This window comes from Felis catus, chromosome C2 (genome assembly GCF_018350175.1).
Source record: "Felis catus isolate Fca126 chromosome C2, F.catus_Fca126_mat1.0, whole genome shotgun sequence".
Lineage (NCBI taxonomy): Eukaryota > Metazoa > Chordata > Mammalia > Carnivora > Felidae > Felis > Felis catus.
In genome coordinates this window covers 48133096-48156140 of record NC_058376.1, presented here as the reverse complement: position 1 = coordinate 48156140, position 23045 = coordinate 48133096, and the positions used below count along the sequence as shown (strand labels likewise).

At 38.9% G+C, this 23045-nt stretch overlaps 2 protein-coding genes across 6 annotated transcripts in view; one reads left to right on the top strand and one right to left on the bottom strand.

Moving 5' to 3' along the window:
• The window catches only part of LNP1 (leukemia NUP98 fusion partner 1), a 37101-nt gene extending 31166 nt beyond the window's left edge, over positions 1 to 5935 (bottom strand). The window contains exons 1-2 of one of the 5 annotated variants that reach the window (XM_023260089.2): positions 5498 to 5735; positions 1552 to 1591 (exon numbers count right to left, since the gene is read on the bottom strand). The gene's annotated coding sequence lies outside the window, so the exon portion shown is untranslated. Of the gene's footprint in view, positions 1 to 1551; positions 4491 to 5497; positions 5738 to 5764 lie in introns of those variants that run through there. The other 4 variants (XM_019839617.3, XM_006936000.5, XM_006935996.5 and 1 more) reach the window with 4 other exon arrangements.
• A 126-nt stretch (positions 5936 to 6061) lies between these two features.
• The window catches only part of TOMM70 (translocase of outer mitochondrial membrane 70), a 33849-nt gene continuing 16865 nt past the window's right edge, over positions 6062 to 23045 (top strand). Inside the window, exons 1-3 of the mRNA XM_003991582.5 lie at positions 6062 to 6543; positions 19602 to 19775; positions 21987 to 22113. Of these exons, the coding sequence (XP_003991631.1) occupies positions 6217 to 6543; positions 19602 to 19775; positions 21987 to 22113 (628 nt within the window). The 5' untranslated portion in view covers positions 6062 to 6216. The remainder of the gene's footprint in view (positions 6544 to 19601; positions 19776 to 21986; positions 22114 to 23045) is intronic.

The following is a 23045-nucleotide window of genomic DNA, read 5'->3' as shown; positions in this document are numbered from 1 at the left end:
TAGTAGATATACTATATATACTATTAAAATAGACTATTTTAAGTAAATGAAAATTCTATTTATTCTATCCTAAATGTCATTTTTTTTCCTTTTTTGATACCCTTAAATATCATTTCCTTAAAACAGTATCTATTGAGTGCTGACTATATGCTTTGGCCTGAATGTTCGTGTCTCCCCTGCATATACCAAATTCTTAGGTTGAATTCTTAACCCTAATGTGATGGTATTTAGAGATGGAGCCTTTGGGAGATAATTAGAATTAAATGATATCATGAAGGCGGGTGGGGCCCTGGTCCTATGCAATTAGTGCCTTTCTAAGAAGAGGCACTAAAGAACTTGTGCACATAAGCACTCACTCTCACATGCTCTCTCTCTCTCTCTCTCTCTCTCTCTCTCTCTCTCTCTCTCTCCCTTAGTTACCACAAAAAAAAAAAAAGAGAGGTCATGTGAGGACATGCCAGGAATAGAGCTTTCACTAGAAACCAAATTGGCCAGAACCTTGATCTTGGACTTCCCCGCTTCCAGAACTGTGAAAAATAAATTTCTGCTGTCCAAGCCACCCAGTCTATGGTATTTGGTTATAGCAGCCCTAGGAGACTAATACAGATTTTGGCACAGTGAGTGAGGCACTATTCCCCCAAAACTCATGTCCTCACAGGTAAAATACATTCATTTCATCTCAATAGCCCCCAACTACTCATTCCAGCATATACTCTAAAAGCTAAAGTCCAAAGTCTTGTTTCAACATCATACAAATCAAACATGGATGACAGAAAAAAACTGAGTGAGACTTATGATTTATCCTGAGGCAAAATTCCTGTCCAGCTATGAACCTGTGAAACCACACATGTTACTTCCTTCTGAAATACAATGATGTGACAGACAGATTATAGACATTTCCATTCCAAAAAGGAGAAATATGAAAGAAGGGTTGAGGGGTCCCAAAAAAGTTCAAAATTTAGTAAGGCAAATTCCATTAGATCTTAAGGCTCAAAAATAATTTTCTTTGTTTCCATACTCTGCCCTCCAGGCCCAATTGGGTGGCAGGGTCACCTCAGTGAGGGAGGGGTACAGCCCAGTCCATGCAGCTTTCTACAAGGGTGACTGCCTCTGAGGCACCTGGTGGGCCCACCCTTTGAAATAGAGGAGGAACCAGCCCTGCCCTCTGACTCTGTAGTGGGAATGGCAGTCTTCATTTTTGAACAGCCTCTGGGGTCATTGTTCCCTTTTGAAAGATAAGGCATGCTTATAGCAGAGTAGCTCTATGGTCCCAGACGGTCTCATATATCACAAAAGTCCAATAGCCTTCCTTCATTCTGCCGTTCCCCCTTCATTTTGGTCCTCTTTAGTCCCAGCTGGCAGTGTTTCTTCTGGTATTACTCCTGGCTCTGCTGAGATGGCTGATGAAGCTCATGAGTTGTACTCAAGATCTACCAAACAGTTGTTCAGCCATACCATTAGTGTTTCTTTGAGAACAAGCTTTCTCATCTTTTGCAATATGGATAGGCTAAGAATTTTCCAACCTCCAGTTTTTAGTTCCTTTTTACTTACCAGTTTCTTCTTTGGTACATCTCTCTCCTCTTCCATTTTACTGAAAGCGATAGGAAGGACCCAGACCACAGCTTCCATATCCAATTTTATCACTCATAAGTTCTACCTTCTACAAAACACTAGGACACAATTCAGCCAAGTTCTTTGGCACTTTATAACAAAGATCATTTTCCTCCAGTTTCTAGTAACCTGTTCCTCATTTACTCTGAGACCTCACTGAAAGAGCCTTTAACATCTATATTTCTACCAACATTCTGTTCATGATTATTTATGTATTTCAGTAAGAAAATGGATGCTTGGTCTCCATCTCTCACTTTTTTCTTTCTGAGCCCTCAACAGAATTGCCTTAAATGTCTTTGTCTACCAATAGTTCCTTCACAGAAATCTTGGCTTTTTCTAGCACATAACTGAAAACTCTCTCAGCCTCCACCCATCACAACTCCAAAGCCACATCCACATTTTTAGATATTTCTCACAGCAGCACTCCACTCCTAGTACCAAAATTTGTATCACTTAGCATGCTCCAGAGAAACAATTTATTGGATATATATGTTTATAAAGATATTTGTTATAAGGAAGGGACTCATGCAATTATGGAAGCTGAGAAGTCTCAAGATCTGTAGTTGAGAGACACCCAAGAAAGCTGATGGTGCAAATTGCAGTCTGAAAGCTGGCAAATTCAAGACCCAAGAGCCAATGCTTCAGTTAATTCCAAAGGCAGGAAAACCAAACAAACAAAAAAAACAAAAAAACAAAAAACAAAAAAAAAAAAACCAAAAAAACAATGTCCCAGCTACAGGCAGTCAAGCAGTGGAACCTCCCTCTTACTGAGGGAAGATCAGCTTTTTTATTCCTTTCAAGCCTTCAACTGATTAGGGCCACTCACATTAGGAAGAGCAACCTGCTTTACCTAAATGTTAATCTCATCCAAAAGCAGCCTCACAGACACACCCAGAATAATATATGGCCAAATATCTGGGCACCGTGTGGACTAGTTGTCCAGATAAAATTAACCCTTACACTATCTTCTGGGCTCTGGAGTACAAGATGAACAAACTTTTTGTAGAGTTTATGTCCTATGAGGGGTCACATAAATAAATAATTTCAAATACTGCCAAGTGCTATGAGTGTTGACCAATAAAATAGATGAAGTGTATGGAAGGAGGTGGGGGTGGGCAGGCATTTAACCTTATAGGAAGTAGAGAAGGTCTAAAAGTTTCTGAGCTCAAGAATGAAATTGGAATTATGCTTTGGAAAGAGTAATCTAGTCGCTAGGTGCAGAGTAACACATAGAAGAGAGGTTCTGGAAGCTGGGAACCTAATACAGCATTCAGAAAAGATAAAATAGAGAAAAGAGGGTCTGTGGACTCACTGAAGGCTTGAACACCAATCAAGCAGCTATCTACCAATTCTACAAATAATAAAGTCTTTCAGGTAGCAATGACAATTAAGGGCATAGAATTATACAATTTTAAAGCTATGAGGAGCCTTAGAAATGATCTAATCTGGGGCACCTGCGTGGCTCAGTCAGTTAAGCGACCGACTCTTGATAATGGCTCAGGCTGTGCTCTCACTGTCTTGAGATCCAGCTGCTTAGAGCCCCAGATAGGGGTCCCCACGGGCTGAGTGCGGAACTGGCTTAGGATTCTCTCTCTTCCTCTGTCTCTGCCCCTCCCCCACTCATGCTTTCTCTCTCAAAAATAATAAACATTTTAAAAAAAGAAATCATCGAATCCACTGGTCACATCGGTGCTCACAGTCTCACACACACACACACACACACACACACACACACACAGCTCAGTAGTATTAAAATCTAGAATGAGAACTCGGGTCTTGCGACACCTGGCTGGCTCTGGCAGTAGAGGATGCAACTCTTGATGTCACAATCATGGGTTCAAGCCCTATGTTGGGTATAGAGCCTACCTAAAACAAAACAAAACTCAGGTCTTTTGCATCCCAGTCCATTAGATGTTCTACCTCATTCAAGTGACTCCTAAGATACAGACCAGAGAAGAGATAAAGAAATCTTCTATTGAGTGCCATGAATCTAGCAAGAGAAAGAAAATGTCTGTGTTCACATACACAAAACTTCAGTTTTCTTAGAAACTATTTTACTTCTCGCCTTTCAAATTTTAGAAATAGAAAATTAAGCAGTGAATGTCTGCTATTTTGCAACAAACAAGATACGAAGAAGACCTTAAATATTATCTAGTTAAATCTTTCATATAAAGGTGTGAGAGGTGTGTTTTCGCTATTTCACAGCTTAGAAATTTATGCATCAGGTCAATAAGGTCATAGAACTAGTGACATGCAGTTCTATATTATAATCAATTAGGAAATGATAGAGAAAGTGGGAAAAAAGATGAATAGGCTAGGGAATGAAAATGTTATGTTTAACAAATCACAAAAGAAACAAGAACAAATTCATTTACCGATGACAACCTTAAAAATCAAACCAACAAAAGCAGCCCTTTAGGTAAATATAAAAGTGTTTCAAGAAACTCTAACACTGATGTCTTTGGAAAGGGGACCTGGGTGGCTGGGGACAGGGAGATTTTTCACAGTAAAACTTTTATAACTTGTATTGCAACCATAACAATGTTACCTATTCTGATAAATAAGTAACAGCTAAAAATAAAAACCTTCAAATGACTTAGTTCCTGCCAATAGTAATTACTAGCATTCTACAATCCCCCGAGGCTGCTGAAAAATGGAAATTTCAAGAAAGAAAAATACTAATTCTATTCTGAAGAGGCAAGGGTGAAATTACATTAAGGGTCAGAAGACTTTCCTTTGAGGTTTGGGAATCAAGAAGGAAGAGGACTACCTACCCCAACCACTATTTGATCAACTCAATTCTATTGCTATTATTTTTAAATTTTTTTAACGTTTATTTATTTGTGTGACAGAGACAGAGCATGAATGGGGAGGGTCAGAGAGAGAGGGAGACACAGAATCCAAAGCAGGCTGCAGGCTCTGAGCTGTCAGCACAGAGCCCCACGCGGGGCTCCAACTCAGGGACCGTGAGATCCTGACCTAAGCCGAAGTCGGATGCCCAACTGACTGAGCCACCCAGGCGCCCCAATTGCTATTATTTTTAGCTCATCTTTTAGTCTGTTACTAAGGAATCCCTTTACCTGAAAGCAATTTACTAACTGGAATCTACATGAAGCGGGAGAAAAGCAATGATCCTGAAACATTCAAATCAGCCCATTCTAATTTAATCCGTCTATTTTGGTGCCACTTACTACATTGTATTTCAATCTTTATGTAGCTCTACTGTGATGTTGAAAATTCTGTTGTGCCCCAAAGCAAAATGATCATTTCTAAATTTTTAATATAAGGGTTTGCAGACCAGTGTATTTGAAATAGGGAGTCATAGCTCTGAATTGATTCTCTAGTAATACCTGCCTTTTCCAATTGAAAATACTATGACTTCCGAAAAATTCCTTGCAAGGGAAATGCTTGTATTTTAAGATGTCTGGTCCAGAGCACGGGGAAAGGACTTGACAAAGCCATTCGATATATGAAAGCTATGGATTGACATTTCGGTTTAGGAATGAAGCAAGAAATCTGAGACAGCTAGTGCAAAACACCCAAGGCAGCGGGCGGATCAAGCACTGCGGAGGGCGCGGGTGCTCCAGGGATCGCGATGTGGGCTGGTGTGTCAGGAGAAATCCAGCACAAGGCACAAATATGTACTGGAAAGCCGCTAGTAGGTGGGAACTCTGGGTCTTCGCATTTCTACCCACTCAGTTCCCGTACATCATCATCGCTTTCGTAACTGGTGCAGACGGTGAACCATAGGGACTTAAGCCGTTTTGGCCGAAGCAAATTTAGATTTACCCGTTTCCCCCAACTCTGATTTCTGCTATCTGCCCCCAATCTAAATGCCTCCAAACTAAAATCTGGCCATAGTAGAAATAAAAGAATCAGTGACTACCTATAGCTTTGAGCTCTTCTTTCATACACCTTTACAAGTCCTTCTAATCCACTGGCTTCACAGACATGAAGACATAAAACCAAGCTACAGGACCTGAGAATCTAAGAAGCGCCTACGTGGCTGAAACGGGTAAACGAGGCCCAAATTCTACCAATAAATTGGGCTATTTGGGCTACGCCCCGCCCACTGCTCCTGCCAGCCAATAACATTCACAACTCTTCAGCCACTCCCGCCCATTCGTAGGGCTGCTGCAAATCCTCCACTGACCGCCTGCGCACTGTAGATCCGACTTATATGCGCCCCTCCTCCGCTTCTCAAGATAAGAGGACCCTCTGAAGACGGAGAGGACGACACTGGCTACCACTGGAGGCCGAAAACTCCAGAAGCTAGTGTCACAAACAGCGAGGGGGCTTAAAGAAAGAGAAGGAGCCACTTACGACGACTCTCCCGCCCTGTTCCCCCTAACCCGGAAGTAATTCTCCCCTATTTCCGTTCCCGCCTACGGTTAAGACGGGAGGAGAAGGACGGTAGGGTCTGGCCCGGCATGCCCTGGGCTTCCGGTGACCTCTGGCCCTTTTCTGTCGTCCGCTCTTGCTTCCCAGCGTGCTCGCTCGCTCGCTCATTGCCTCCCTTCCCTCCTTCTGGTCTTCCTTCGCACGCTACCTGGTGACTGAGGCGCCCGCGACCAGCAGTGAGGCGGTGGCGGAGGACACTCAGTCATGGCCGCCTCTAAGCCTGTGGAGGCGGCGGTGGTCGCAGCGGCTGCGCCTAGCTCCGGGAGTGGGGTGGGCGGCGGCGGTGCGACTGCAGGCCCCGGCACTGGGGGCCTGCCGCGATGGCAGCTGGCGCTGGCAGTCGGGGCTCCCCTGCTGCTAGGTGCAGGTGCCATGTACCTGTGGAGCAGGCAGCGGCGGCGCCGGGAGGCTGGGGGCCGAGGAGACGCCGGCGGTTTAAAGCGCAACAGCGAGCGGAAGACCCCGGAGGGTAGGGCCAGTCCGGCCCCGGGCAGCGGACATCCCGACGGCTCCGGTGCTCACCTGGAAATGGTGAGAAGTAGCCCTGGGCCGTGGAGGTGGAACCCAGCGGGTGCAGCCTTTTCTTGACGAGTTGTGCAGGTCAGGGGGCTTCCCGTCAGACGAAAGCTGCCTGGAAGCACATGAGGTTAGGGACGCACATTTCTGGATGCTTTTGTAGGGATTGGAATAGCCCGAGGGCACAGGTTAGCGGCCTTCTTTGACAGTTTCCTTTTAGTTTCAGAAAAATACATATGTGGGGGTTTTTGTTGTTGTTGTTGTTTTTAGTTTTTTGTGAGTGACACAGCATTTATCTCTGGTGTTTTGGGTACGGGGGATATTTGCAAATGGGATGATTGTGTTTAACTAGTGAGGGAAGCCAAATTCCATGAATGATTAGTACATTGTGGTACAATGTAGTACATTGTGATAGGAATTGTGATTTCCAAGGCCTAGAATTTGATAGATAATAACCTTTAATAATGAGCCACCCCGTTATTTGAAGTCTTAGGGTATGGGATGGGTAAATACAGTGACTGTTGGTTGGCAAAGCGAAATGGTGTTGAGTAGCATTTGCTTTTTTATCTATGGGAATGAGTTTTTAAACTTTCTGGGTAGAAGCATCTTAAATTCGTTTTTAAATTTTACCTGAAAAATTACCAGACCAAGCCTGGCCTGCGTGATAAAGGTTCTTTGATGTCAGGCCACGCATCAGAGTATCTGCTGAACTACTTTGTATGGTTTTGTTGAACAGACTGTTAAATCCTTTTGGTATCTGACAGCTGTGGGCAATTGACCTGGCTACATTTAACAATACCGGGATAGGGTGGGGTGGAGGATTTTATCTGCCTCTCGGATTGTACAGTGGTAATTCCAGAGTAAATCAGAGTTCATTGAAACCTTTGATCAAAAAACTCCCAGTTAAATACATTTGCAAGTCATTTCCACCTTACATTATTCAGGTTAAAGACAGAGTTTTGCTAAGTAGTCAAATAAGCTTTAAAGGAAGTTTTATGTGGGAGTGAACTACCATAACTTCATGCCTAATATATGTCAGACATTGTGCTAGGCCATGAAGAGAGCCAGAGACAGTCTTTGCAATGGCAGAGTAAAACATTGCCCCCTCACCCTAGCTTTTTTTTTTTTTTTTAATGTAGAAAAATGCAGTGTAGTAAGCTGGAAGAACCTATGGACTGTGAGAACTAGGAAATGTGCACTCTATGGTGGGCTCTCCAGCATAGTTACCTTGGGAAAGTCATTTGATCACTCTGATCTTAGTGTCATCCCATACAATAAGAGAATTAAAATACTTTCTTTCAGTCTCATTTTTTCCAGCCCTGAAAATTGGTGATTCTGAATGCTAATGACAAATCTGAAATTCTCTGGTCATTTTTATTTCATTTGTTAGTTTAACTTTAATCACGGAAGAATAATGAATGAATGAAAAATATATAAAAGCTTTTAGTTCTATAATCACTAAAAAAAAATAATTCTTACACATGAAACTTTTTGACATTTTTTTGTAGTTTCAAAAACTTCTCTGTCTCACTCATTTGGTGTTTGAATTTAGTACACCATTGGTATAGAATTTAGCAAACTGTCTTACAGATTTTAGATTTTCTTGAGTCCATTTTTAGTTTTTCAGCATTGCCTGGGATAACAGGGTGATGATTTTTAAATTTTTGGAGTGTTTTGTCGTTTTATCAGAATAATTTTTTATTAATTCACTGCTGCTAAAAATTAGATTTTAAGATTGACTTCTTTGTGTAACTTGAAAATGATTTATTTTTGACCTTAAACTGAGCAAAACACACATATGGTTGTTCACCTTGTGGAATTTGTGGGCTTATATTCTTGCTTTGAATTACTAAATGATTCTTCACTAAAGCAACAGTAGGAATGTCTTTTCCATTTTTGTAAAGGAAATTTGTGTTTTTACTGATGGACCAATAAATACTGAAAGACTATTTTTTGTCTTTTTTATAGTCTGGTCCTTAGAATTATTATTAGATTTATCTAAATATAACTGACCGCTAGTTATAATTTATTTATTATCTGTGGTTGGAGAAATTGCTTTATATTTGAATAGCACCTTTCAGTTGGCAACCTTAGTGGGTTTTGTAAATAAGGAAGCCATTTGTTTCAACTGATGGAAAAACTGGCAGAATCCTGATGCTGTGTTCTTTCTCCACCTGAGCAATAGCTATAATTTTTAAGGGAATGAAGGAATGGACAAATACTGTCTGTTCAAGGTTCAGTGAATAAAAGAGAAAAGCATTGTTTTTTGTCTGTTGGCCTATGTTTGCCTTAATGTAAAATGAACTAATAAAACTGGCTGGCTTGAGATTTTTGTGTACAATGTAGACTGTATCCAGTTATCTTTTTTTCTGGAATAAACACCGGAAAGTAAAAGCAGAAATTCATATTTCTGTTTAATTAATGGGGATTTTAGGATTTCACTAAAGAAAGGCATCTAATTACAGTTGATAGCATCTGACATTGAAATACTTCAAGTATTAAATCATGTTCCATTTGGGGGCACTGGAAAACCTACCACAAGGTGCTATTTTGCTTCAGTAATGTTTTTAAAAAGACTTGAAGAATTACAGATTTCCAAAGTTGGATAGATTCTTTGAAGATCATCTTATCCATATGGCTTCTCAATCTCTGAGTCTCTGAGGTATCACAAGGGACTACCACACCCACATATATACCAAGTATGGTATTCTGGCTGCACAGATGTCTTAGGTTTTTTTTTTTTTTTTCAAACAGGATTTTTTGAAAGGTGCATTTATTTAAAACTTTGATTGGCTATAGTAGCATTCTATCCTGTTGTTTTTTAATTTGATAAAAAAAAATAGTTATTCTGGTGTTCAAGCTTTTTTAATGTTACACAGTAGTTATCCCACATGAAATGGTTAGAAACCACTAATCTAAGTCAGCCCTCTAGAATGGGAAAGGAGAAATGTACTTAAGCATTTTAATTAGGAGAGCAAAGACTGAGTGACCTGGTGTTTTCAGTCATCTTTGAAATGAAGTAATTCTCTCCCCTCAAATGATCTGTTTCTAGTCATTTTTTAAATTTTTTTTTTCAACGTTTATTTATTTTTGGGACAGAGAGAGACAGAGCATGAACGGGGGAGGGGCAGAGAGAGAGGGAGACACAGAATCGGAAACAGGCTCCAAGCTCTGAGCCATCAGCCCAGAGCCCGACGCGGGGCTCAAACTCACGGACCGCGAGATCGTGACCTGGCTGAAGTCGGACGCTTAACCGACTGCGCCACCCAGGCGCCCCAACTAGTCATTTTTTAAAAATCAGGGTCACTGGGGCACCTGGGTGGCTCAGTTAAGCATCTGACTCTTAGTATTGGCTCAGGTCGTCATCTCATGGTTTATGGGATCAAGCCCCACATCAGGCTCTGTGCTGACAGCACGGTGTCTGCCTGGGATTCTCTCTCTCCCTCTCTCTGCTCCTCCCCCACTTGTTCACTCTCAAATAAACTTTAAAGAAAAACCAGGGTCACCAGTGACATTTCTATGTAACTAAGTACAGTGAACACCTTTCAGTCTTTATCTTAACTTGATCCTTGGCAGTGTTTTACATTGTCTTCTCTTAATTTCATAACTTCTCCTGTGGCTTCTGACACATTGTATTCTGGTTTCCTTTGCCTTTTAAAAAATTCCTGATACCTCCCTTGCTGATTGTTCTTGGTCTCCTTTCCAGGCTCTTTTCTCTACCTTTTCCTTTTGGTGACCTTCATGGTTCTATCATAAGCATTCTCTTACTTTCCACACCTTCACTGGATGCTTGCTTGCTGTGCAGGAACTTATCACGTATACTGATAGCTTCCTAATTTCTTGTGTATAGCCTACACCTCTCAAGAGGCCCAAATTTAAGGGGGAATTCTCACTTCATTACCTTACAGCTATTTCACATCCAGACTCCTTCCTGTTTTTCTTGAGAATACCAACTAATGTGCCTCATCAGACTACTTTCCTAAGCCAGAGACTTGGGTATCATCCTTAACTTTTAACTATTGGCATATTTTCCACATCTAATCCAGAAAAACATCCAGAAGAGTTTTAAGCCTGACTGCTACATTCCCACAGCCATTATTTCTCAACTGAATAACTGCTACTCTCATTGTCTTCCTTGAATCCATTTGTCACTACCAGAATAAAATCCTGACAGTTATGTGCTTAAAATCATTAAGTGGTGTTCTGTTCATTGCCCAACAGATAAAGTTCAAACTCATCATCATTTAAGATCCTCCATGATCTTGATCCTGTTTACCTCTTCAACTTTATCTCTTGACATTTCCTCTTATTTCTTGGCTTTGGATATTCTGTGAACACTGCCTAATACTCTACCTTCTCATCCTTCAAGTCACAACATGTGGATCATTTAACCTTTTCTGAACCCTTTACCTGGGCATAGGTTATGTGATTACATAACACTGAACTTTTCCCTTCCATAGCACTTACCACGTGGTACTAGAGTTGCTTATTCATATCTTTCCTACTATACTCTTGAATATGTGAAGGCTGGGACTGGCTCTATCTCACTATTCTCAGAACCTAATAAATGCCTTGTACAAAGCAGGTGTTGAGTCAGTGTACCAATGAAGCTTCATTCTTTGACATGTGTGTGTGTGTGTCCACATCTCCACAAGTTGAATATTTTTTCAGAATTCAGCTTTTCATTTTTATTCCACCAGTCAACCTAGAACTTGGTGTAACAGTCTTAAACCTTACTTAGACATTCTTTTTATAAATCACTTGATTTTGTATGAACTACAACCATAATCCTAAAGAACCTGCATTCTTACAAATGAATTCTTAGGTAAAGAGTGTTCTGTATTATGATTCAGTGGGTGGGGTTGGTTGTAGATTTTTGAAATATTGGGATATAATACGGGAAAGGACTTATTATCTCAGGTGTTATTCATATAATAGGTTTTATTCATATAAAAGTATTTTTAAAAGACTTTCTCATGCTACAAGTTTTCCACAGTTGATTGCTACTTCTGTTAAGCTGGGATTCGAATTTTTAAATATGCTTTTGGAATTTGGTAAATTTAAGAGAATGAAGCCATTGAAAAGAAACAGTGTTAAACCACTTTGTCTATATTTTGATATATGTAAATGTGTATTATGGTGATACCCATTTTATTTTCTTACACATAGATTACCTGATTCCAGCTCATTTCCTTTCACAGTAACTATATGTGATTATCAGAATAATAATTTGTAAATATTTGCTGAGCATTTACAGTGAGTCCTTATTGCCAAATGTCTATCATTGAAAGCTTTCTATAATGTAGTCAATGTTACCATTGCAGGACTTGTTTTAAAGGACCCTTTCTGGTCTGAAGTGTGTGTGTGTGTGTGTGTGTGTGTGTGTGTGTGTGTGTGTGTGTGGTTTTTCCTCCTTGGAGTATTTTCCTGGCTGTTCTTTATTAGTCATTTTTGTTCCAGAGCACATTCCTGTAAGTAACCTTCACTGACTATCAAATCTCCATTACTTTTTTTTCAACTTTGTATTCTACTAAATTTACTGGCATTATACCTTAATATCTGTTCCTTTGGTCTTTAAATGTTACTTGTTTTTTCCAGAGTAGATTAGCCTCTGCAAAAGGTACAGGGTAGATTTGTAGGTTTTGCCTCTTGTTTGACAAGTTCTAGCACAGTGCTTATGGAGAGGAGACCTACATATTTACTGTGTTTTTCATTGTTTCCTTTTAGATTTATTACCTGAGTTACTTGTTTTTAATTCTTGTGTCTTACCCAAATACTTTTGGATATGTGTGTGTATATTTATATGTAGTTGCTACTTTGATTCTAATAATTTTCTGGTTATTAGTTACACAGTTTACTAATTACCTAATCACATTTTCCCGATGTGAATTGGGGTTTCGGGTTTTTTAATCAGTGGTGATTCTTTAGAGAAGCTGCCAGTCTACTTGTTTCTTGACCTGCCTCTAGTGTTCCTTCAGGGTAAAGACTATCCTGTTGATTGTGGAGTCACATCAGATGTGCTTTTTATTAAAATGAATTCAGTTATATTTCCTTGGCATAAAGAAAGAAAAAGATCTAATTGTGCTGATGACTCTCTTTGTCTTTTCATTTAAAGACCTTTTGCCCTAAAGTTAGTAGTTAGCAAGATAGGATATCTGAATCTGTTTTGTTTCAGTTCCAGAGTGTGAATCTGGATGTGATTGTAATAGTATTCTTCATAAAACGTGGATGACAATCCATGCAGTACAGAAGTAAAGTTTAGGCAACCTGGAGTGGAATTGCTAGAGTTTGAATCCTGCCTTGAGCAAGTTACTCAGACTGTCTGGCCTTCAGTTGCTCTTTATGTAAAATGAGGATAGTAATAGCACCTACCATGCATCTCCAGTGTGGTGCTCTGCTAAAGATTTGTCAAAAGTAATTTTGACAGTTGATTTTTTTAAATGTTTATTTATTTTTCACAGAGACACAGTGAGCAGGGGAGGGGCAGAGAGAGGGAGACAGAGGATCTGAAGCAGGCTCTGTGCTGACAGCAGAGAGCCCGATGTGGGGCTCGAAGTCAAGAACCACAAGATCGTGACCTGAGCCAAGTCCAGTGCTTAAGGGACTGAGCCACCCAGGTGCCCTTTTTACTTAATGCATTAACTTCAGGATTCCTTGTGAGATTTGGCTTCAAATATTTATTGAATTCATTTAGCAGAATCACATGGAATCATGGAGTTAACTCTGCTGAACAGTTATTCATTATGAAAGAGATGGAACTTACCCAAATCATGCATGGGGGGAAAAAAACTAAGTTTTCTAGTAGACCATTTTAAATCATACTTTATGTGACATACTAGGCAGATGTCAACATCTTTTTCATAGTTCTTCTGTATTCTAACCAGTATTGATGAAGTTTAAATTTACACTCATGTATGAAAATTGAGTATGTGGCTGAAGTGGAGTAACGAAAGTTTGGAGTCTTGTGTGTAGGTCTTGGTGGTGGGAAGTTCCTGGAAGGTTTTGAGCAAGGAATGACATGATACAATTTACTTGTTAAAAAGAATTTTCAGAGCAATTAGAAAATAGTTTGTTGTAATAAATGAAGAGAGAGCTGCATTTTCACATAACTTCAGTGTAAAATATTATGGAATGTTCAGAACCTGAAAACAACTACCCAAACCAAAAGTGATTTCCAGTAACATAAATGGCTTTTAAATGTCTTCTAAACATAAATGGTTTTTAAATGACTTTTAAACCACCTGAGTACATTTAGATATGCAAACACACCATATGAAATAAACTGGCATTTCAGGATGTTCCCATTATGTTTTAGATCAGTATGTCTGCATCTCATTTATCAAATATGCTTTCAAAATTGTCTTTGAGCTTGTTTTCTAACTCCAATCTTTAATTATGAAAGTTCTTATTATAACTCAAGAATGTAGACTGGTGGCGGCAGGTGGGGATTACTGAAAAGCAGTGTGAAGGATTCTTGTAGGATGGAATTAAAATCCCTCATAAAGAATTGTTCGTCATGTGTTCTCTAATACAAACTTTTTTGTCCAGTGCATTTATTTTAATTTCTGCCTGGTTTTGGCCTCAAAGCTTGTGAAAATAAGGTCTAGTTCCTGATGTAGGGGAAGTCTGGCATTGTGTTAACCAGCTTTTTGTCCTACATTTCATCAGTGGGCCAAAATGATTAGTTTTTCTGTACTGTCCTTGCTGTAATGCCATTCTTTCTCTGCATTTTTATTTTTTTTATTAAAAAAATATTTTAATGTTTATTTATTTTTTAGAGAGAAAGAGAGCACAAGCAGGGGAGGGGCAGAGAAAGAGAGGGAGACTAAGAATCTGAAGCAGGCTCCAGGCCCTGAGCTGTCAGTACAGAGCCCCTGTGCAGGGCTTGAACTCACAAGCTGCGAGATCATGACCTGAGCTGAAGTCGGACGCTTAACCCACCCAGGCCCCCCGTCTGCTTTTTTATTAAGGAAGGGAAATAGTTGGACAGAAAGTAATGAGGCAGACAGTGGGCTTGGGGTGATAGGGATGTTAACCAAGGTTGTGCTCTCCAGAAATGTGGTTTGGTTTGCTTTCTGGAGTGGCAGTGGAAGCAACTGAAAAAAATTTGCACTTGGTGATTTGCCTATGTAATTTGATCCTTTTCCACACAGTGTCATTCAAACCATTGTTTTTTTTACAGTATAATAAGGAAAAAACGTTAATCAGATTCTAATTTTGGCCTTAAGAGTTAAAAGATTTTTTTTTTTTTTTTAAGACTTTTCAAGCCCAACATGAGGCTTGAACTCAACAACACCGAGATCAAGAGTCGCATGCTCTACTAACTGAGCCAGCCAGGTGCCCTGGAGTTAAAGAATTTTTAATAACTTTTAAAAGGAGCTATTATAAAACGACTAATGGAGGAAAATAGCTAATTGAAAGATTCACTTGGTTGGTTTTAAGTTGATTTAGACTTTGCTGGATAAAAATAAGTATCCATCCTCTAAGTAGAGAAAGGAAAGCCTTGTGTACTCATCTCTCCAGATATGTCTGTTCTTTTAACTTGTTAGCCCTTGCTATAACTGCCTCCTCTTGTATTCTGTATGATATTATTTAGCCTTAAACTGCTAGTAGACAGGAAGGAGTTCATTACCTGTTTCTGCGGAGACAAGGTCATTACTCTGTCCAGAAGATGTTTTTATCTAATCTATAAATCTTTATTAAAAATACTGAATAAGGGCACCTGGGTGGCTTAGTCAATTGAGTGCCCGACTTCTGGTTTCAGCTCAGGTCATGATCCCAGGGTCGAATCAGGCTCCATGCATGGAGCCTGTGTAAGATTCTCCCTCTCTCCCTCTGCCCCTCTCCCCAGCTCATGCTCTCGCTTGCTCTCTCTCTCTCTCTCTCTCTCTCTCTCTCTAAAAAAATTAAAAAGTTAAAAAAAAAATACTGGGGCACCTGGGTGGCTCAGTCGGTTGAGCATCTGACTCTTGATTTCAGCTCAGGTCATGATCTCACAGTTGGTGGGATCGTGGGATCTAGTCCCTCGTTGGGCTTTGCACTGATAGTGCAGGGTCTGCTTGGAATTCTCTCTCTCCTTCTCTCTCTGCCCCTTCCCCCCTTCTCTCTCTCAAAATAAATAAATAAACTTTTAAAAACAGTCTTCAGTAGGTCTGTAGTCAAATATACTTCTCACATGCTTTTAATATGCCACATTATTTTCTACATAAACAGTCCCTAGTGTTTAAGGATGTGTATTAGCCATGTCCTAAATGAGTTAGAAACATTGTAAACGTTTTGCCAAAAATTGGAAGAATGTTTATCTTGATATTTAGTATCAAAAGTAACTTTCCTTATTTTGAAGTTTTATTAGCCCGTAAAGATTCCTGATTATGATGTGTTCTTGGCAAATTGAGCCTTTTATCAGTAAAGCTGTCCTTTTGTGTTCCATCTGAGGCTTTTTAATGTTTTTTTGGTCTGATACTGCCTTATTTTTCTTAGTGTTTGCCTTCTCTAACTTTTATAGTCTTTTTGACCTGTCGCTTTGTTTTAGGTCATGCCTGATAGCATAGTTTGAAATTTTTTTAATATGGAGATTTAACCTATTGACATTTGTTGTTATTAACCTGTTTAATGATTCCTGCCATATGTAACCTTTTTTGTTTCTTCCTTTATCCTCCCCTTTCTACTTGTATTGATAATTTGCCCTACTTTTGGGTCTATTTTTAGTGATAAGGAAGTTATACTACCTCTATTTCTGTTCTTGCAGTCAACCTTAAAAACTAGTTTGGCTAGGTATAAGATTCTAGATTGGAGATAATCTTTCTTCAGAACTTTAAAGTTGTTACTTCATTGTTTTTTAGTACCCCATGTTGGTGATATTCTAATACCACTTTGGTTCTTTTTCCTTTGTGGATAATCTGTTTTTTCTACCTAAAAACTTTTAGGATTTTTGTTGGCAAATTTCACCATGATGTGTCTAAAAATGTGTGTTATTTCAGCTCCAGGAATTTTCTTTTCTTTTCTTTTTTTCTTTTTTTTTTTTTAAGTAGGGCTCACACTCAATGTGGGGCTTGAACTCACAACCCTGATCAAGACTTGCATGCTCTGCTGACTGGGCTAGCCGGCGGCCCCTCCAGGAATTTTTCTAATATTTCCTTCAACACACCATTCTGTGCCTTTCCTTCTAAATTCCAGATAGGTAGATGTTGGAACATCTGAATTTATATTCCATGTCATTTAGGTTTTCCTCCAAATGTCTCATCTTCCTGTCCTCTATTTTCATTGCATTCTGACAGATTTCCTTGGCTCTATCTTCTACTTGTTAATTTGCTCCTCAGTTATGCCCATTCTAATATATAGTCCCAGACTGTCTATTAAGGTGATCTCAGCAGAAACTGAGTTTTTTCTTTTAATGTTTATTTTTGAGAGAGAGACAGGGAGGGAGAGAGAGAGGGAGAGCGAGAGATATCTCAAGCAGGGGTGGGCAGAGAGAAGGGAAGGCACAGAATCTGAAGCAGGCTCCAGGGTCCAAGCGGTCAGCACAGAGCCCGATGTGGGGCTCAAACCTATGAAATGTGAGATCATGACCTGAGCCAACGTCATATGCTTAACCGACAGAGCCACCCAGGCGCCCCAATCCCAGAACGTCTGTTGAGTTGATTATAATAATCCTTTTTAATTTTCAAGATGTCTAATTAGTATTCTTTCAAAGCAGACTCCTTTTAAAATGACTGTGATAGCCTCTTATTCCCCTGATGTTAAAGTTTCAGTTTGCCTGGTTTATCCTGTTTTCTCAAATACTAGTTTTTCTTTTTGAGTTGAGTGCCTCTCTCTTAGGGTATTAAATTTTTTTCTATGGTAGCAGTTCTCAGCAGTTTGGTCTCTTGTAAGACAGCCAAGGTATGCCTATCACTTACCTCTTGGGTGTAGGGGATCCTCGCTCCTTCTGGATGACAGCCCTAGTCCGGGCTCACTTCTCCTCTCAATGGAGTGGGAGGACTGTAGGGGCTGCTTCAAATGCACTTTTCCAGCAATAACTTGATAGTTACCCTCCTATAGTCTATAGATATATAAGAGATTCCTGATTGTCTATTATGGATATTTTGTGCTAAAGATTTTCACTGTCAAAGCGTTTGGAAGATGATTGAGGCTTTTGACAAATGGAAGATTTTATATTCATCTTTTAATTTATTTGTGGTTTATTTGGGTCTCCTACATCCTAGTTTTAAAATATGTTCCTTATTGACACTAGCTGGCTTAAACTAGCTGTTTAATATTCTGAACTTAGATAAAAGGAGTTTCCAACAAATCTTTGCACACTATACTTTTAAAAAATAATTAGAGGGGCGCCTGGGTGGCATAGTCGGTTAAGCGTCCGACTTCAGCCAGGTCACGATCTCACGGTCCGTGAGTTCGAGCCCCGCGTCGGGCTCTGGGCTGATGGCTCGGAGCCTGGAGCCTGTTTCCGATTCTGTGTCTCCCTCTCTCTCTGCCCTTCCCCCGTTCATGCTCTGTCTCTCTCTGTCCCAAAAATAAAAATAAAAACGTTGAAAAAAAAATTAAAAAAAAAAAAAATAATTAGAGTAGTACTTGGATTAAAGGAGAAGGGAAACAAAAGGTAAATAGTGGGGGGAAAGCAGCAAAGAAAAATGAAGCAAGAGTAAGGGGGAAAAAGAGCACATTCAAAAAAAGGTTGGTGTTTCACTTTTCTGTTTAGGAGTGAGATGCCCTGGTCCATAAGCAACTTGGCTTTCACGGCTCCTGTAAGTTATTTGTGAGGGCAACTACTTCTGCTTTTGTTTTGTCAGTGCTTACCTGTTGCAGACATTATGTATTCTTTCATAATCACATATTTGTTAAAGTTGGATGATGCTGGGGCGCCTGGTGGCTCAGTCGGTTGAGTGTCCAACTTCAGTTCAAGTCATGATCTCACGGTTTGTGGGTTCGAACCCCATGTTGGGCTCTGTGCTGGCAGCTCAGAACCTAGAGCCTGCTTCGGATTCTGTCTCTCTCTCTCTCTGTCTCTCTCTGTCTCTCTCTCTCTCTGCCCCTCCCCCACTTGCGCTCTGTCTCTCTCTCTTAAAAATAAACATAAAAAAATTAAAAAATAAAGTTGGATGATGCTGACAAACAATAAGTTTTGGGTAAAGACATGCCACAAAGCTCTTGGACTTAGCAGCTAGAACCTGGATAACTGGAATTGTCTCCAGAACGCTTCCCAAATGTTGACTGAAGTATTCACAACTGTCCTCAGTGGGTACTACCTACGAACTCTTCTTATTGTACACAGTATGTAAGTTGGGTCCTCTAGGAAGACTCTGAGACTAAGACAAGAGTACAGAAAATTTATTGATGAGCAAACAACAGATTTGGGATAACAATTATAATGAAGATGACAAAGTGTGTCTAGTATCTATTCTATACTATTGACAAACAGCCCAACAGAAAAATAGCAACACACATGAATAAGTGGTTTTCAGAATAAAAAAGCCTCATGGCCAATAAACATGAAAAGATTTTCAGATTCATTAATAGAGGAAAATAAATCAAAATAATATTGGAGTATTACTTTATACCATGGTTTTTCAATGAACTTGGCACTATTGACATTTTGGATTTGATAATTCTTTGTGTTGGGGGGCTGTCCTGTGCATTGCAGAATGTCAACAGCATCCCTGATGTCTACCCACTAGGTAACAGTAGCAGCTACCCAAACCTACCCCCTGCAGTTGTGACAATCAGAAATTTCTCCAGACATTGTCAAATGCATCCTAACTGGTAGTCACTTCTGACTGATAACCCATTAGGTTGGCAAAAATTAGCTATCACAACTCTTGCTGGCAGGAATGGCAGGAAAGTGGATTTTAAATATAAAGTACTACAGCAGTTTTTTTGAAATTAAAAATACATAAACCTTTGGCTTAGCAATCCTACTACTGAGACTTTATCCCATGAAGATATTTATATGAAGTGACTTACATCATAAACAGCTATTCTACATACCCATTTTTCTTCTGTGAGTTTATCACTGTTTAGTCTCTGATCTTAATCTATTCCTGAGTATTGATAAGTGTTCTTTCTTCTCATTTCAGAACTCTCTTGATAGAGCGCAAGCAGCCAAGAACAAAGGCAACAAATATTTTAAAGCAGGAAAATATGAACAAGCTATTCAGTGCTATACTGAGGCGATCAGTTTGTGCCCTATAGAGAAGAATGCTGACCTTTCCACATTTTATCAAAACAGAGCTGCTGCCTTTGAACAGTTGGTATGTATCTTAGGGGTTTTTTTTTTTTTCCTGTTCTTTTTGTTTTCTTTATTTGCATAATGTTTCAGTTAGTACCACTCAAACCTAATAAGTTTTTTGAAGTTTTGAAATTACAGGCTTTTTGTTTCCATATCTTTTAATTACATAACTTTTTTAAGAACAGATTTGAGTTTTGCTGGTTAAAAATATAATCTAAGGTTATATATATCAGGTTCTATAAAATTAGACAATACAGGAAACTACAGTGGAGTTTCTGGTAACCCCATCCTTCTCAACAGTTTGAGGCTATTTTTTTCAATTTTTTGTTTCCATAAATATTAATAGTAGCATGCGGGGAGACGAAACTTATTACACAGAATTGTTTGTGACATTCTTTAATTGCCACTATATCTTGTGCAGCTTTTCTTAGCACATGCAGATTTGTTTTATTCTTTCTGAAATGGTATATGTAGTAGCTGTTACATGGTTGTATACTGGAGAACATCTAGTGATGAACATTTGGGTTGTTTCCTGTTTTACCTATTGCATTCAGTATTTGAGTAAATATTTTCATTAAGTATTTTTTTGCATACTTTCGGGAGGATAAAATTCTAGAAATGGAAATCTAAAGAGATAGCATCAGCACCTACTCCCAACAATATGAGCATGCTTGTTTTCCATTACTCTCGCTGACTATATTATCAGTCTTAATATTATTTGCCATTTTTTCTCATTGTTTTAATTTGCACTTTTAGAAATGTTGCTGAAGTTCACTATTCTTTTCTGCGGTTATTGGGCATTTGTAGTCTCCGCATTTTTTTGTTCAACCAAATATTACTGACTATCTTCCTATACGGAAGGTTGCTATGGTACAGGCTGGGTCTATAAAAGCAAATCATTATGCATAGAACTCAAGAATAGCTAAACAATGAACTATTTAAATGACATTTTCACAAATGCTTTAAATAATTAACATGATTCAGTAATAAAAAAATGACTAGAGATAGGATTGGTGCATAAAACAGTAGAGGAGACAGTGTTACAAATAGAGGAAACGGTGTGTATAATTGCTCTGAGGCAGGAAAGAGTTTGGTGTGATTAAAGAATTATAAAGGATCCTGGAGTATAGAGAGATGCAATTGGAGAGGCAGCAGAGGGCAGATGAGACAAAGTCTACAGCAGTAAGGAATTTGGATTTGATTCTGAGTGTAATGGCAAATATTTAAGGGTTTTAAGTAAGGCAGGGACATCCTCTAAAATTGCTTTCAATGTTCTGTCAAGAATATATTGTAGGGAGGCAAGAGTGGAGATGGGGACACCAAGTAAGGATGTTGCTGAGGCAGCCTATGTGAAACATGAAGTAAGCTGAGACCAACAAGTTGCTGTTATATTGGATATGAAGGGTGAAGAAAAGCAGGAATGTAAATAATAGTGGAATGGGGAAGGAGTGAGACAGCTACGTAGAAGTTGAATTGAGAAATGTCTCTTTTGGGAGTCATCTAATTTTCTATTTTATATAATGCCAGGATGTTAGATGTGGTCACCTAGGGTGAGAGAAGAGATGAGACCTTGAGGACTCAAGTGGAGGGGAAGAATTTAGCAAAGGGAATTGAGAAGGAGCAGCCAGTGAAGTAGGTAGAAATCAATTAGAGCGGCAGTTCTTTGGAGGTTTGGCAATAAAGAGGAACCAAGAAATGGGGTAGTAGCTGCAGGGAATTATGGACTCAAAGGAGGGTTTTTAAAAGATGGAAAATAACTAGAGTAAGTGGTTTTTTTCGTTTTTTTTTTATATGCTCATGGGAATGATTCAGTAGAGATGTAGATTGATGTAGAGGTGAAATAGCTAACAAAGTAAAGTCTTTGAAGTGGAGAGAGTATGGATCCAGCTCACAAGTGGAGGATTGGCCTTTGATGAAGAGGGGTGCTTCCTCAGTTTTAACAGGAGGGAAGGAGATGATAGGAGCACAGAGATGCAGGTAGGTTTGTAGATTTGGTGGTAGAGAGATGGCCTAAGTATGTCCTTTGCCTCTTTTTGAAAATCAGGTTGCTTTTCTTTATTTACAGGTATTTACAGAGCTGTTGTAATATATTGTGGATCTTAACTCTTTTTATGTATTGGGAATATTTTTGTGTGTTGTGAGACTTAACACTCAGCCTGTTAAGTTTCGAAAAGTAATTTCTGTTGAACAGCGATTCCTTTAGTGTGACTTTTTTTAATACTTTCAATTACAGCAAAAATGGAAAGAGGTGGCACAAGATTGTACAAAGGCTGTTGAACTTAATCCCAAATATGTGAAAGCTCTCTTTAGACGTGCAAAAGCCCACGAGAAGCTAGACAATAAGAAGGAATGTTTAGAAGGTGAGGGTATTTTTGTGTTTACATATGAAAATTATATAAGGCTTTGTAGTCATTGGTAAGTTTATATGAAGTAGAGAAATCACTTGTATTTAAAAGTTAGATTCTTCCCCAACTGAGAATTTGTTTTCTAATTTAAATTGAGATTTCTGATACTTGAGTATTGTTTCTGTTCTCAATTATGGGACTAAATTAGTATTAAGATTTGAAGTTTATATACCATACATTTTTAACTTGGCAATTAATGAGCATCAGTGTAATTCCATGATAAAGAAATCAGAAAAGAGGTTTTAGTAAGTGATAGTGTTGCTAAGATTCTACATATTTTCAGTTAATGTCCTATATAAACATGAAATAATTTTCAGATGAGTCATTAAAGAAAACATTTGTATTTTTGTGCTTGGTATTTTCAAACATTATTTTATACCCAATTGGAAATTATGTATTTGGTACAAAGCATCAGGTGAATTTGCCATTCTGAGTAAATTCTGTAAGTAAATATTCTGCAGCCTCTAATTGGCCATATCTGCTTCTAAAACTCCAATTAGAATATAGGCTACTGGCTTATTTTAACGTACATTTTTGTGGGTGACGTGGAGCTAAACCAAACTGATTTCTACAAGCTAAATCTGCTTTAAAAGCATCAATAATCAGATTTAGCCATAATTACTTTGTAAAATAACATTATTTAAAAGGAAAAATCCATTTTATTTTTAAAAGTCTGGATTACCAAGTGAGAGTGGTTTAGAGAACATTTTAGAAAAATTTGAGGTTTTGTGGTGGTGTGTATTTTGGTGATGGGTAGAAGGACTGTTGCTTTGGAAAAAGAGAATTCTGAGTTTTGAGCCAGCCCTTGAAGTTATTACCAGTTAATAATTGGCAGAAAGCTGATTAAGTGGATTTTAGATAGGTGGACTGAGATGGGAAAAAGACAG